At 37.6% G+C, this 15,743-nt stretch overlaps 1 protein-coding gene across 1 annotated transcript in view; it reads right to left on the reverse strand.

Moving 5' to 3' along the window:
- Window positions 1–15,743, reverse strand: part of ERCC8 (ERCC excision repair 8, CSA ubiquitin ligase complex subunit) — a 31,639-nt gene that overhangs the window by 10,363 nt on the left and 5,533 nt on the right. Inside the window, exons 4-9 of the mRNA XM_005151927.3 lie at window positions 14,710–14,833; window positions 13,577–13,658; window positions 12,912–12,980; window positions 10,832–10,898; window positions 7,891–7,994; window positions 3,460–3,584 (exon numbers count right to left, since the gene is read on the reverse strand). Coding sequence (XP_005151984.1) covers window positions 3,460–3,584; window positions 7,891–7,994; window positions 10,832–10,898; window positions 12,912–12,980; window positions 13,577–13,658; window positions 14,710–14,833 — 571 coding nt within the window. The remainder of the gene's footprint in view (window positions 1–3,459; window positions 3,585–7,890; window positions 7,995–10,831; window positions 10,899–12,911; window positions 12,981–13,576; window positions 13,659–14,709; window positions 14,834–15,743) is intronic.

The raw sequence follows: 15,743 nt of genomic DNA on the forward strand, positions 1-15,743 counted from the left end.
GTCCAGCCTCCTGCAATAAGCAGGGACATCTTGAACTGTATCAGGTTGCCCAGAACCACATTCAGCTTGGCGTTGAATGTCTTCAGGGATGGCACATCAACCACCCCTCTGGGCAGCCTGTGCCAGTGTTTTACCACCCTTCACTGTAGAAAGTCTTCCTCATGTCCAGCCTGAATCTCCCCTCTTTTACTTTATAACCATCATCCTTCATCCTGTCACAACAGGCCCTGCTAAAAATTCCTCATCTTTCTTTTAGGCCCCTTTCAAGAACTGAAAGTCTGCAACAAGGTCTCCCTGGCATCTTCTCTTCTCCAGGCTGAACAAGCCCAACTCTCTCAGTGTTTCTTCACAGGAGAGGTGCTCTAGCCCTCTGATCATTTTTGTGGCCCTCCTCTGGAACTGCCCTTATAGGTCTATATCTTTCCTGTACTGAGGACTCCAGAGCTGGGTGTAGTATTCCAGGTGGGGTCTCACCACAGCAGAGGGGCAAAGAAGACTTGTACTGGAAGTTTCTCTGAGGCCTCCCCAGAGCATTCTCTTCCTCACACTGAACCCCAGCTCTCTCAGCTGTTCCTCATGGATTAAAAAAGAAACAGTAGGAGATGATTAGGTAGTACTGAAAACAACTGAAGGCCAGGCAGAAGGATGGCATAAGTAAAGGGGAAAGCAAAGGGATTAGAAGAAAGAGATTTATGGAGGAGAAACAAAGAATAACTTGCTAAAATATGGACCAGTTAAGAGTGGAAGAGGGGGGGGGGAAAAAAAAATCTGCCAAAGCTGAATTCTAGCCAAAGCCAAATCACCACTGAGATATTCAGTACTGCTCCTTATAAGGAAAGCTAGGATAAGAGCAAATGCTACATTTCTAAGACCTGGCCTGTGAGGTGTGGGGCAAGCCTTGGAAAAAGAAGTAGTGTAAGTTGCATAGCTCATTAGCATCTGTTAATTTCAAGTTCCTGTACAAACAATAATCTCACCAAAGGCTGAAAGTGAAAAGTTTCCAGACATGCTAGCATATACTGCAGTTGGATATATCAGTCTAATTAGGTCCTATCAGACATCAGAAATGCATACATGAGAAAATACAGAAATACATTAATGAGAACAACATAGCTTACCTCCAAGCAAAACAAAGCATTAGAATTTTGACAAATAAAACATTCTTTTATGAAGAAGTTCACTATGAACACCTTAAATTCATATATTATTTTATGATTTAATGGTAGTATTCTTTCTAATAATGGTGTTTTAAATTAAATTCATTAATACTACATAGCATTATATATAAAATATTTTTGTTTTCAAATAGTATTGTCCTACAATACTCTCTTATTAATTTCATATTAATTTCTTATTGTCCTCTGCTCTTAATTTCTGCTGCAAAAAGCAGAGATTTGCTTACATACACACTTTAGCAAAGCTCTCTGGGTCAATTTAAAGCTTCTTGCTTAAACCTCAAACAAGAAAACTGCTTCCTATTTGATTCTTTCTATGCTTGGTGAATCAGGACTTCCTATTCTTTTTGTGATAAAGGATGTATGCAAGATACATGTGACTACAACATTAATTTCTCTTAGTAGCTGAAATGACACACTAGGCCCCAGATTTGGCTCATTGCTAAAAATATAAAAAAAAACCCCAAAAAACAAACAACACAAAACCACAAAAAAAAAAAAACACTGAGATCAAAAGGACTGCCACTATTAGGGTAAATAAAGGGACTATGGTATGACCTGTATATACACTTGTCTGCTAGTGCCTTAAAATTAGTTTAAGCAATACCTCTGGGCCATGTGTGAAAAAACTACTCTGGACACTATAATTCTAAACTTGAAAAATCAAGGCAGGATATCAAGCTATTCCACACTAAAAAAAAAATTGTAAAATAGTTTGTTAATTTGTTTCATAGGCTAACAGGCACAGAAAACTAGAACATGCTCATCCAGCTGGTGACAGGAGAGTGAACAAACTGTATTTTCTAGTTTTGTGATGGTGATTTCAAGACAGAAAGATGTGTGCATATGAAGTCCTGAGAACAAGCTGGCAAATATGGGTAGCAAGGAGATAGAAAAGTTCTTCCATTTAAATGTTCATAAAGAATTATTTTTGCTGTGTTCTGAAACTCAGCAGCAGAAGCAAAATATTACAAAGTAGAGTAAAATTTCTTCCTTTTCTGCTAGCAGTGACAGACCATAACCACACCTGGCTACAACCCCATAGAAAGTGAGTTATCTAGTATGTTTTTCTTTCAAAATAAACATATATTTAGTAAACAGAAAATTAAACAGGAACTTTTAGCAAAAAGTAAGCAATAGGAAGGGATGGAAAAGCAGTGAAGATTAATATTCCTCCCTCCCCATCTGGTTGCAATGAAGATGTAAAGGAATAAACACTTTAACAATTGCTACACAACTTCACAGAAGAGATTTCACAAGAATACAAAGTTGCTAGAAAGCCAGACAGTCAATCAGGTATGGACAACTGCCCTGTGGCTAGCATACTGACAACTAACAGTTAAAAAAAGAATATAGACATTTCTAGCAATAGTCACTACATATTAAGATTTTCATTACTGTCTGAAGTGTTTTCAACTGCACTCACAAAATGAACTTATGAAATTATGCCCTGTGTTCAGCAGTAGCAGTCATTTTTTCTCCTTAGTAGCTGGTGCAGAGCTGTGTTCTTGTCTTTCAGCCTGGGAACAACGCTGGTAACACTGATGTTTTTAGTTGCTGCTCAGTAATGTTTACTCTGACCAAGGGCATTCTGAGTCTCATGCTCTGCCAGGGAGGAGGAGAAGGAGGGAGGAAGCAGAGACAGGACACCTGACCCAAACTAGCCAAAGAGGTATTCCGTAACACAGCACGTCATGCCCACTATATAAACTGGGGGCAGTTACCCGCAAGGGCTAGATTACTGCTTGGGTCAGGCTGGGTATTTGCCAGCAGGTGGTGAGCAGTTGTATTCTCTTCCCTTGTTATTTCCCTTATCATTATTATTATTGGTGGTAGCAGTAGTGGTTTGTGTTCTACCTTAGTTATTGGACTGTTCTTATCTCAGCCTGTGGGAGTTACTTTCTTTCGATTGTCTGCCCCATCCCTCCAGAAGGCAGGGGGTGGGGTGGGGTGGGAGGGGTGGTGAGCAAGCAGGTGCGTGGCTGACTGGGCTTAAACCATGAGAAGTTACTATATTCAATCTTTAAGTAGATCCAAGCTTCTTGATACTGTTTTTTTTACTAAGTAGAAATAACAAAAGAAGTAATAAAAGAAATTTGAAAAAATAAAAGCTTACTCAATCTTCTAATGATTAGATTAAGCAGCTATATCCTTTACAAAATGAATATCCAAAGTTGTAATGACAGTTGCACAAATTATAAATCTTCTAAGTAAAAAAAGGGCAAGTAAAGCTTTACTTAAGTAAAGGAATTAAAAACATAACTGAAGATCATTGATAACTTACTAATGTATTTTCTCCAGTGAAGCTGTTCCAGAGTCTCATCCGATCATCTGTACCAGTGGTTAACAGATGAAGTCCATCATTTGTATAGCATAAACCATTAACCCTCCCAGTGTGAGCACTGTTTGCTGTGAGGAAAAGAAAAACCTGCTTCAGATTTCTGCAGACGAATTACTATTTGTATACACATTTTTATTTCAATGCATAGTATTGAAAATGTTATTTAAATGTCAATGTATCAGTAAATTACTAATTTTAAACTCTTAGTTTATAAAAGTGTCTGGCTGGTGATCAGTCACTAGTGGTGTTCCTCAGGGTTCAGTTCTAGAGCCAGTTCTGTTTAACATATTTATCAATGACCTGGATGCTGGAGCAGAACGCACCATTAGATTTTGCTGATGATACCAAACTGGGAGGTGCTGTTGACTCTCCCAAGGGATGAGATGCCTTGCAGAGCAATCTAGGTAGACTGCAGGATTGGGCAATGAATGGGATGAAATGTAACACGTCCAAACGCCAGATTCTGCACCTAGGACAGAGTAACACAGGACACACGTATGAACTGGGAGAAGAGTGGCTGAGGAGCGGCTCTGCAGAAAGGGACCTCTGGGTGCTGGTTTGATGCTAAGCTCAACAGGAGTCAGTATTGTGCCCTGGCAGGCAAGAGGGTAAACTGTACCCTGAGTGCATCACAGTATGACCAGGCAGTCAGAAGAGGTAATTCTTCCACTGTATTCAGTGTTGGTGAAGCCTCCCCTGGAGCACTGTGTGCTGTGCTGGGCCCCACTGTTCAAGAAGGATGTGAAGGTCCTCAAGTGCCTTCAGAGGAGGACAACAAAGCTGCTGGAAGGGCTGGAGGGCATGTCCTGTGAGCAGCAGCTGAGGACTCAGGGCTTGTCTAGTTCAGAGACAAGGAGGCTGAGAGGTGACCTCATTGCTCTCTACAGCTTCCTGAGGAGGGGAAGGTAAGAGGGAGGTGCTGTGCTCTTCTGCCTGGGATCCAGTGACAGGACACATGGGAATGGCTCAATGCTGCACCAAGCAAGGTTTAGATCGGACATGAGGAAGCATTTCTTTACTGAGGGTGGTCAAACCCTGGAAGAGGCTTCCTAGAGCTGCAGCTGATGTTCCAAGCCTGTCAGAGTTTAAGAGGCATTTGGATAACATCCTTTATAAGATGCTTTAGCCTTTGGTCAGCCCTGAAGTGGATAGGCAGCTGGACTAGGTAATTATTGTAGGTCTATTCTACACTTTTTATAGAGTACTATCTATTACATCAACTCTATCTATATATATATATATAATATATATGAACATCTCTACTTAGTTCATCCTGCAATACTGCACATTCTTATGTGTATTCAAGTAGCTAAATTCAACCCAGTGCTACCAAAGCAAACCTAATTATGATGCCCATAAATGAACTCATGAAAAATGGACAAGGTATCACTGCATTATACTGCAGTACATAATTAAGACGTACCTTTTGGGTAAGAGCTGTTAACTGTTTTTCAAAGACTTTATTAGAAAAAGTTAGCCACATTTAGCTTACTTAAGCTACATTTCAATGTATTTAGTATCCTAGTCTATGTGATTGCCATGAGATTGGTTAAAAATAATCTTGAACCTCTCAGAGAAATAAAGTTGCAAAGAAAGTTGTATTTAAATAAGACATCATGACACTCAATGGAATGGCATTAATTATCTTGTGAATTACACAGAATTCAATTTTTCATAGAATAATCTGCCCAGATTTTTCTTTTTTCATAATCCATAGGTTTCCTTAGAGCATTTTCATCTCAGTAATTTCTTGAACTTCAATGAAATTTCAAAACCAAACATTTATATTACATTACAGTTTATACAGCAGAGAGTTTAGAGAACTATTATTAAAACAAATACTGCTACTTCATGTCCTCTGACATTTTAGAAAATTATTTTGAATTTAGAATTTTATGTGTATTTTTCTACATACAATTTTAAGTTACACATACAAGTGAGACAGAATTGTATGCTTTAATCACTATAATCTATGCTACAAAAACCCCTTTGCTCAGAGGCATGAAACAGTTCCTACTTTACAATTCGATTACAAATACTACTTATTTCTACCTCAGAGCAGCAACGGCTCAAGTACTTTTTTGGCCTGACAAAATTACATATTTTTTGTCCAGAATTTACAATAATAATGAGCTATAATTTTAAGTTCAAAACCTTCCCTTTGAATTAGGGTTGGGTTTTGTTCAGGCTTTTTTTTTTTGTAGGCAAGGAAATGTGACCTGAAGATGAATAAAAATATTAATGGTGCAGTTAGTAACAACGGATACAAGGCATCATTAATCCATATGACTGCAGTGAAATAAGAACGTAATTTAGCTTCCTGTATAATTAAATATAATCATAAATTTATACTCTGTTGTATACTTTATGCAGTATAAAAGGAATACAATTGATTTTACAGCACCACATAAGAGAATATTCTAGATGCTTGCAGTGGACTAATTTAAACAGGAAAGGGAATGTGCTTTGGTGGGTTTTGTTTCTGTTGTCTGTTTCTAAATAAGGGCAATTAACAACAGGAACAGCTTTCGGAACAACGTCTGTAATTTCCGCCAATCCCTTCTCTCCCCCCATAAATTCTCAAACTCTTTTGTAATACTAAAGAAATTTTAGGCTAAAATGCAGCTGCTACTTCTGGGATGGAATATGGCTAGCATGTACACAATCTACCCTACAACAGTTCTTCAAGCAACCCTGCAACCTTAGCACATGCTATAATAAACTGAACAGAGAGTGGAGCAGAGTGAAGACACTGTGGACAGGCTATTATACTCCCTGAAGGCGCAGGAATGTGAAGACAATATGTACGGATAAATTTCTGAGCAGCTGACAGACAAAGATTGTAAAGTGAGAGAATTCCACACCAAAATATGTATGACTAGAGGCACCCAAGCTCCATAGATGTTTAGTTAAAAGCCCATAGGCATAAACTCCATAATGATATATAGTTACAATTCCATGGATATTTAGTTAAGAAATTAAAACCTGTGTTATTGTGAAAGACCCTGAAAGGATCACTAGGCTTGAGAAACAATAGCGAGTCACAATGAGAACTGACAGCTGGAGAAACTTTGGCCTTGCAGGCTGACAGGAAAACAAGACTGAGAAAAACTAGACTAATGAATCTCTAATCAAGAAATACTATCCTTGAAGTCTGATACATCCTGATAACACCAGGACAATTGTCAAAATATTTTTCATGAGCCTGAAATACATGATTAGGTGCCCTTTTTGTAAACTTCCCTCATCACAACCTCACTTTAATACTAAAAGTCATACCCATAGGTTCAAAGACCCCTGCCCAGGTCAGTAGACCCTCCTAGGACCATGCATAGTTAGGCATTTAATAATGTAATCCTTATGCACATTAGTAGACCAATCAGTAAAAGGAGGCAGGGGGGTGGGGTGGGAAGTTACTAATTCACATTAAATCACATAAGTATGCAAAATTAAGGGTGTGGGGGTTTGTGTGTGTGTGAAACTAGGGAAGAATCCATTGTAACTATTGGGATCAGTTGATGGTCTGAACCCATCTTTTCCTGCAGACAGGGACACATATTGGCAAAGAAAAGTACACATTTGTGCATATTTAATGATTGAATTTTAGCTTTATGCATGATTTTGAATGGCTTTATACATTATTTTCATGTTGCTTATCTGAGTTATTATATTATATTGTTACCAGCAACATTTGAACCTTAAAACTGTCAAAATTACTTAATAAAAGTGCTCAGTTAATATCTATTTTGTCTGAGTTTTCAGATATTTAACTTGGATTAAGAACTTAGAAAATTTTTAACTTGATGGGTGAATCTGTTGCTGTGCACTCTGAATAGGAGAGTAGGAATCACTTTCTGATATAGTATGCTGTCCATTGGAGTGCCTGCAGAGGACTCTGATCGGCTAATCAGGCTCAAGAGTCTCCAGGGTCTTACTTTTCCTGGGGTAGTAATAAATGCATCAAACTTAGAGGAAAAGGGGTGAAATCCTCCCCCTTATAGGGTGATAAGCCTCTCACTGGGGTAAAAACACCCCCTTAACATGACACAGCTTACAAAATAAGAAGTGATTGCCTTATCTCCAGCAGGAGTGAATTCTTTTGTCCATAAAACAGATGGCAACTTTTCCCATTTTACGGGGGTAAACATTTAGAATGATACAATACCATTGTCAAAGACCCCCAGCAAGATCCCCAATGACAAACACTGCCTCTGTAACAGAAGTAACTGAATAAAATTCAATGGCTAGTGTCACACAATAGACAATAACTAGACTATCACTATTGTCCTTGCTAGTTTTAGCACTCAATACATTTATGAAATACAAGACTACTTCTAGTTACCTACAGATTACACCAGTTATATTCTGTATTACCTGCCTCTGAAGATGCTTTGGACTTTTCTCCATTGTGCTGATCAAGTGTACTCAGACATCCAGATGCTCTCCTCACATCCCATAATTTCACTTTGCCATCTGCACTAATTAAAACAGATTTGCGTACATTAAGGAAATTGTGTGCACTCTAGTTCAATAACTATCTTAAGCCAACCAACCTGCACTCACCCTGGTTCAGCAACTATTCTGAACTACATATTATGCAGTCACAATCAAGCCAATAGTTTAATGAAAATATTTTTGTCAGAATTCAGACATTCATTTACAAGTATTCATACACATAGCTAGTACACTACAGGCACCTAAGTTAAAGTGAACCTTTTTTTACAATACACTTGCCTCTTTGTCATTAGCACAATACTCTTACATACCCACATAGACTAGGAATAAACTTGCTAATTCTTCTGTTGAGTAAATCGTAGCTACAGACTCCACCACTCTCCATAATGATTGTCTGGGAACTAAGATCTTGATATCACAAATCTATAGTATGACTGGTACAGAAGTTGGCTGGTGACCTGTAGGCTGGATAGGTCTATATGCTTTGCTGTCATACAGGTTATATGCTCTGTTCTCACACAGTGCTATGGCACAGAAGCAGTGCTTCTTGCTTTTGTATAAACTTTCTGGCTTTGTCTACCAGGGTGGCACAAAGAAAGAACCATCAAGTTTCAGGCTGCTGAGATTCATTCTGGTTCCCAGGCCACCACACGTTCATGCTTTGCTCACCCTTTGTCTTTGCCAGCAACAAAAGTCATGGTCACTCTTGGGACTACATACATACGGACTGCAACATTGCAAGCAGTGCACTTTGTATAACACCTTTAAGTCCAGTTTGGTTTAAGCATTTCAGTAGTATAATTTTCCGTGCATTCCCAAGATTCCCAGTTATAGATGGGAAGTAAATTAATAGAAGATACTGTTTCCCATGCACTAAGTCATCAGTGTAGATGTATTTAATGAAAGTATTTGGACACTTCCCAGCAATTTAGTTGTCCATAAACAGTGCAGTATATGAGGAATATAAATAGTATATTCCAACTGACCAAAACAAAATTAACTGTTACTTATCGGTTCTATATTTGACAAAGCTAATGACTGATCAATTCTTTTGTGCTTCCCTGTATACTACAGACCGATTCTATTAACTTTCAAGTGATATTCCTACTGAGTATGCAGACAGCATATTACTTTACTGCAAAGAAATATTCTAAGAACATTAATAGATATCACAGAAATATAGAATGGTTTGTGCTGGACAGGACACTAAAGAACATCTCATTTCACTCCCCTGCCACGGGTAGGAACACTTTCCACTAGACCGGGTTGCTCAAAGCTCCATCCAGCTTGGCCTTGAACACTGCCAGGGATGGGGCAGCCACATCTCCCCTGAGCAACCTGTGCCAGTGCCTTACTACCCTTACAGTAAAGAACTGCCTTCTAATACCTGTATCTGAATCTATGCTATTTCAGTTCAAAGCCATAACCCCATGTCCTATGCCTAAATGCCCTTGTAAAAAGTCACCCTCCAGATTGCTTGCAAGGCCCTTTTAGGTACTGGAAGGCTGCTATAAGGTCTCTCTGGAGCCTGATTGAACAGACTGAACAAAACCAGACTGAACAAAACCAACTCTCTCAGCCTGTTTCTGTAGCAGAATGCTCCAGCCCTCTGACCATCTTTGTGACCTTCCACTCAAGCAGGTCCACATCCCTCTTGTGTTGGCACCCCTAAAACTGGATGCAGTCTTCCAGATGGGATATCATGAGATCAGAGGGGGAGAATCACCTCTGCTGACCTGCTGGCCACACTTGTTTTGACACAGCCCAGGATAGTGTCTGGGCTACAAGCTCACACTGGTGGAGCTTCTCATCAGTTAATGCCCCCAAGTCCTCCTCCTTAGGGCTGCTCTCAATCCATTTTCTGCTCAGCCTGTATTTGCTCTTGGGATTACCCTAACCCAGGTACAGGACATTGCACTTAGCCTTATTGAAATTCGTGGGGCTTGCACTGGCTCATGTCTGAACTAAGAGGTTTGACATCAGAAGGCAAAGGTATGCAATTTTGATATCAACTCAATTAAATTTCACTCTCAAGTTATAAAATGGCCATTTATCTCTGCAATTCAAAAGAAAAGACATGCCAACCACGAAACTAAGCAATGTCACATTATAATTAAAAGCTAAATTAGGCAAAACTTCTAGGTAAGTCAAGAGGATTTTTTAGACTGAAAAAAATAAAAGCCCAGGAATATCAACATAAAATCTATGTTCTCACTGCAGTTTGGAAAATTATTACCCACCAGCAAAGCTACACAAGTTATGCTCTTTGACATTACTGGTGATTAATCAGAATGGTACTTTGAGCATATAACATTTTACTTTGTTATAAAACACATCAGCAATACGAGTGCTAATAAACAGTAAAAAGTATGTGTCTTAATAATGTTCTATCATTTTCATATACATTTAAATCCAATTAGTATTTCAGAACCCTACAATCTTAAACAGGGGAAGTTTAGATTGGATATAAGAAAGAAGATCTTTACTGTAACAGTGGTGAGGTACTGGAATGAGTTGCCCAGGGAGGCTGTGAATGCTCCATCCCTAGCAGTGCTCATGGCCAGGTTGGACAGAGCCTTGGGTGACGTGGTTTAGTGTGAGGTGTCCCTGCTCATGGCAGGGGGATTGGAATCTGATGATCTTAAGGTCCTTTCCAATCCTGATTATTCCATGATTCTAATAATTTGGATCTCAGGCTTTTTTTTTTTAGGCAGGACCTACAAAACTGTGACTAAGTTAAGGTAAATGATGAAAAAAACTTGAAAAGTGCATTTGAATTGTAAAAACCACGCAAAATGAACATTAAAAGTTCTACCATCAGACATTTTTAGTGCATGTAACAGTCCAACAACATCCCTACCTTCCTGTTGCCAAAACATATTCATGACGTGGGGACCAAGCCACTGCCAGTACTTCTTGCCTGTGACCTAAAAGTTAAATGAAAAGGCTTATACATACCATTTTAAGTAAATAGCTAAAAGTAAAAGCAAATACTTCATTCTATAGAACCAACCAATAAACTGTAATATGAATGTGAATGTTGTGAAAACTTATTATTTTGCGCTAGAGATTATTTCTCTTTCTTCCTCTTGCTCAAGTGGAATTGCAATTTACTTCTAATACTTTTATTAAGTTTAATGTTTGCACTGGTGTTCTCATATGCAGAAGGTACTTTCCAGTTCCTTTTCTCCAACTCCTTTCAAAATGTTTAATAAAAAGTATATTTACCTTATGTACTTAAGACTAAAACTTCACCCAGCTCAAATACTCTTGTCCTGAATATGGAATATTTTTCCCTTAATTAGGTCTGAAATATTAAGACATTAAGATAAAATGTCATACCCAGGGCTGCTTAGTGGGTAAGTGATACGTATTATGTACATACACACACACACTTTGAAACTTGGTAAGATTTTAAAATGATGAATATAATTTCATAAATAGAGGCAGTAGGAGTGTAAGGTGTCTTAGACGGAAAGGTAACAATCATGCTTCATGTAATACTAGAAACACATTGTTGAAAAAAACCTTAAGTTATAGTAAATACAATTTGTAGCAAATGTATTTTTGCTAATGCAGTTTAAATCTATGTGAACCACCTTGCTCCTGGTATATCTTCTAGTAGCTGGTTTTCTATTACCTGAAATAATCAAGGGGCCGTGATGTCCAGGATAATGGAAAAAAATATCTATAACACAGGTAGCACTGGATACAACTGGAAGGTTCAGGGTAGACACATTTTTTTGGATCCATTAAGTAAATTACAGACAAGCATTCACCTCCATTTCGGCTGCTAGAGTTAGTCAATTTGAAAAAATGCTCATATCTATTTTCCAAGACACTATTAAGTGGTTCAAGTTCTGTAAAGAATTATTATGTTCAGTGGAAGACAATCTCCTTCTGCTTGTTCCCCTAATACTGCATTTAAGCTAACTATATCAGAAAAGACACAATCAGCTTGTTCCTGGAAAGCACTAACTCTTTTGTCAAAATCAAGTAGCTCTGCTGGAACCAAACTGATTCTTCAGTGAACAACTTTTTTGTCTGCACTCTCTGGTGCTGTCTGTTCTCGAAACAGAACATTGACATACCCCTTGCAGCAAATTTAATTTGGAAGGATTTGGTGACTTAAGCTCTGAATCCCATGAAAGCACCTTTCAGACTTGAGCTGGCCAGTGAAGAAATAAGGCTGCATTTCCACATTGCTGTCTGAGCTAACGCTCCTTTAAAGTTCCTGGATCAGACCTGGCTCTTGCTCTGCTGGTTTGAAGCATGATGATTTACTTTGTAATTGCCTTCACTTGAGCATTTGTATATATACTCATACTCCAAAAAGTAAACATTAGAAAACATTGAGTACAAAAATGAATGGCTTGCAGAACAATAAAGCCCCTGTGTTTACCGAATTGGTTAAATGAAAAGGATGAGATATCACCTTTCTATAGCAAGTAATAACTTGCCAGTTATATAAAAACTTCTAAACAAAGCCATGCAAGCACCTCCACAGGATATTTTGTTCAGAAGAGTGATTTTTTTTTGTGTGTGTGTGTATTTGGTTAGTTTGGGTTTTTTTTAAAAAAAAAAAAACCCAACCAAAATCCCACCAAAACCCCAAAAGAAACAGCAACCCATATCAAATTTCTATGAACACAAAAACACTGTCTATGCTTAAACATGTAATAAATAGTTATCACTATCAATTAGATCATGAAAACGCCTGAACATCTGTAATAATTGTTCATTAATTAGTATTTGTATTCTCCAATTCATTACCAGGATCACCCAGAAGAACCTTTCGCCACTGTGTAACTTTCACAACTGGCAATAAATAAATTACTCATGTTACTTACAAAGAATACATTGTATACAGTGTTTCTTTACAGGACTTGTTTTACTCAAAGTAGTTATTGTTTAACATCTATGTTTCAGACTAAAAGTACCCTGCAGAATGTGAGAAAAAGATCCAGACTTCAAGTCACAGAGCTGTACTTTGGGGCTTTTGGTACCAACTGTAACAAAAGAAACAAACAAGGACAGATAAAAAAACAACCCAGCATTTTAGAAAATAATAAAAAATCTTAACAATAAGACAGAAACAGAAGAAAAATGTTAGCTGCATAACAGTTAATTTAGTCAGAGCAACAGGTTCTATTAATGGATTTACATTTTTAGTCCAAGTAAACTTCCTGTATAACAGACAACTTAGAAACTGGGGGTAAACAGAACAGTACTTAAGAAACTTAAGCATTAAAAAAAGAAACAAAAAACCAACAAACTTTTTTTTTTTTTTTTTGCTAAACGTAATTCTACTGTGGACATGCAAGTAACATGCACAGAGCTCATTTACACTGTTTACTATGTTTGGATCTAACAACATTCAAATGCTAACTTATGTAATGAAAAGTAATCTAATTATAGCTAGGAATTTTTATCTGATGCATTATTTCAGAAGAAACAACATGATATTTTCATAAACACCTAACTAGCCAATTATATTTTATCAACGAACAAAGACGGGGAGAGGAAAAAACCCTACTGAATATTACACTTGCTTATTACTTTCAGACCAAAATACACATGGCATTTCTTAAAAACACATACATACCTGCTACTAAACAATGATTTGTAGCAACTGGAGACATGTGATGGCTATAAACTGTTCCTTTAAAGTGAAAGGCATCTGCAGACTTATAACAAGATTAAATTAATCACAGCACGAGTTATCAGTATTAAAATTCTCATTATTAATAGTTTTTCAAGTAACAGCTACAAGACTAATACAAGTATTACTTTTTACATACTAACAATAACCCTCCTGATTAGAAACCATGCCACACAAACATTGCAAAGTAAGTATGTTTCCAAGATTAGAACAACTAGGCTAGAGCTCTGAGGTGACTCAAAGGAAGGACCAAGAAAACTGCCTATTCAGAGGCATAAATGGAAATTATTTAAAAAAAAGTTAGCAAGAAAAAAAAACATCAAATGGGAATGCTAGGATATGGAGACAGAAGGCAAGAGGAGGAAAGCACTTAATTTAAATTTAGAAGTCTCTTGTCATTCACAAACATCACAGACTATCTTCAATTCCTAAAGAAAAAAAAAAACAACAAAAAACCCAACAAAAACTCAACCAAACAAAACCCCAACCCCCTGCAAAAAAAAAAAAAAGAAACAAAAACCCAAACCAATATAACTGAAACAAAGAAAAATCCACAAAAAGACCATCACAGAAAATTATTTAACATTGTGAATCTGAAAATTACAGAAACATTGTATTTGCCTTAACAACCAGTACAATTACTTTCAGGAACAATTGCTTTTGTTGTCCCATTCTAAAATAAAGTGTATTTGAAAAAAAAAAAAAACTTAAAAGTAACTTTTTTTGTGTTTTCAAATACAACATTTGGTGGCACAACAGGTCAATCAGTCTTCACAAGCTCACTGCCCCTTAAGTGATGCTCACAGAGCTACCGGGGAAGTAAACTGAACTTTTGAGTTATCAAAAGATTTAGTAACTGCAAATATGGTTTCACATCTGACAAAAAGAGGTCAAAATTTATTCTCTATTGTGTCCCTGCAATGATAACAATGATGACAGACCTGCACCCACAGTTCTAACAATTCATTAGTTTTCAACCTCTGGATACTTGGTCCTGTTGAGCTCTGGTAGAACTGCATTTGTGGAATGAATAATATATATACAAACATGCCTGTAACTTGCAGAAGTTCTCTTACTTTTAAAGTATTTGTATCCCATATTTTCAAGGTTTTATCAAACGAGCTGGATGTAAACATGCCAGTGTCATGAGGATACCACTGGACTGTCTCCACACTGAATTTATGTACATCAGGATGGCTCCTAAGATTAAGGAAAAGATTCCAATTTGTTAGTGTCTTGATAATCATCTTACAACTGTCTTGATAATTTGATGACAAGCTGAAAACATAGTTTAAACTTCTTAAACCAAATTTTGTACGTTAAAGAACTAGTTGTTTCTGTGCCTCAATTTTCTATCAACCAATGTTAATTACTTCCAAGAGCCTTTGTTTCAAGTAACTACAGATCTTTTAACCTTTTTAACCACGCTGTTGTGGGTTAACTGTAGGCAGCTAAGCACCACCACGGCAGCTTGCTCACATCCCACATGCAGTGGGATGAAGGAGAGAATACAAATGGCAAAGGTGAGAAAACTTGGTTGAGATACAGACATTTTAATATGTAAAAGTAAGCAAAACAATAAAATAAATTTAAAACCACCAACAACAAAAAAAACCCTACAAAAAATAAAACAAACAAAAAAAAAAGAGGCAGGCAATGCGAAAGCAATCCCTTACTACCCAGGACCTGAGAAATGACAGCCCCTTAAAAACTTCCCTCCCCCTCAATTTTGTTGCTGCACATTATGTTGCATGGTATTGAACATCAATATCCCTTTGGCCAATTCAAGTCAGCTGTCCCAGCTGTATTCCCTCCTAGCCTCTTGTCCACTCCTAGCCTGCTTGCTAAGGGAGCACAGTGAGGAACAGACTATATGTGACACTGCACAAGCACTATTCTGCAATAGCTAAAACAGCATGATAGCAAGATTGGTCACAAATCCAAACCATAGCACCATACAAGCTAGTAGGATGAAACTGAACTCCATTCCAGCCAGACAAAATACACTTGTGAAAATAGTTCAGCTGGCTCCATCTACAGCTCAGAAGGGCTCAGATTTCTTCACCTCAGCTCTTATCTCTGCATTGCTCTCTCAGGTGTCCTGGCCTCC

Source organism: Melopsittacus undulatus, chromosome Z, assembly GCF_012275295.1.
Source record: "Melopsittacus undulatus isolate bMelUnd1 chromosome Z, bMelUnd1.mat.Z, whole genome shotgun sequence".
Lineage (NCBI taxonomy): Eukaryota > Metazoa > Chordata > Aves > Psittaciformes > Psittaculidae > Melopsittacus > Melopsittacus undulatus.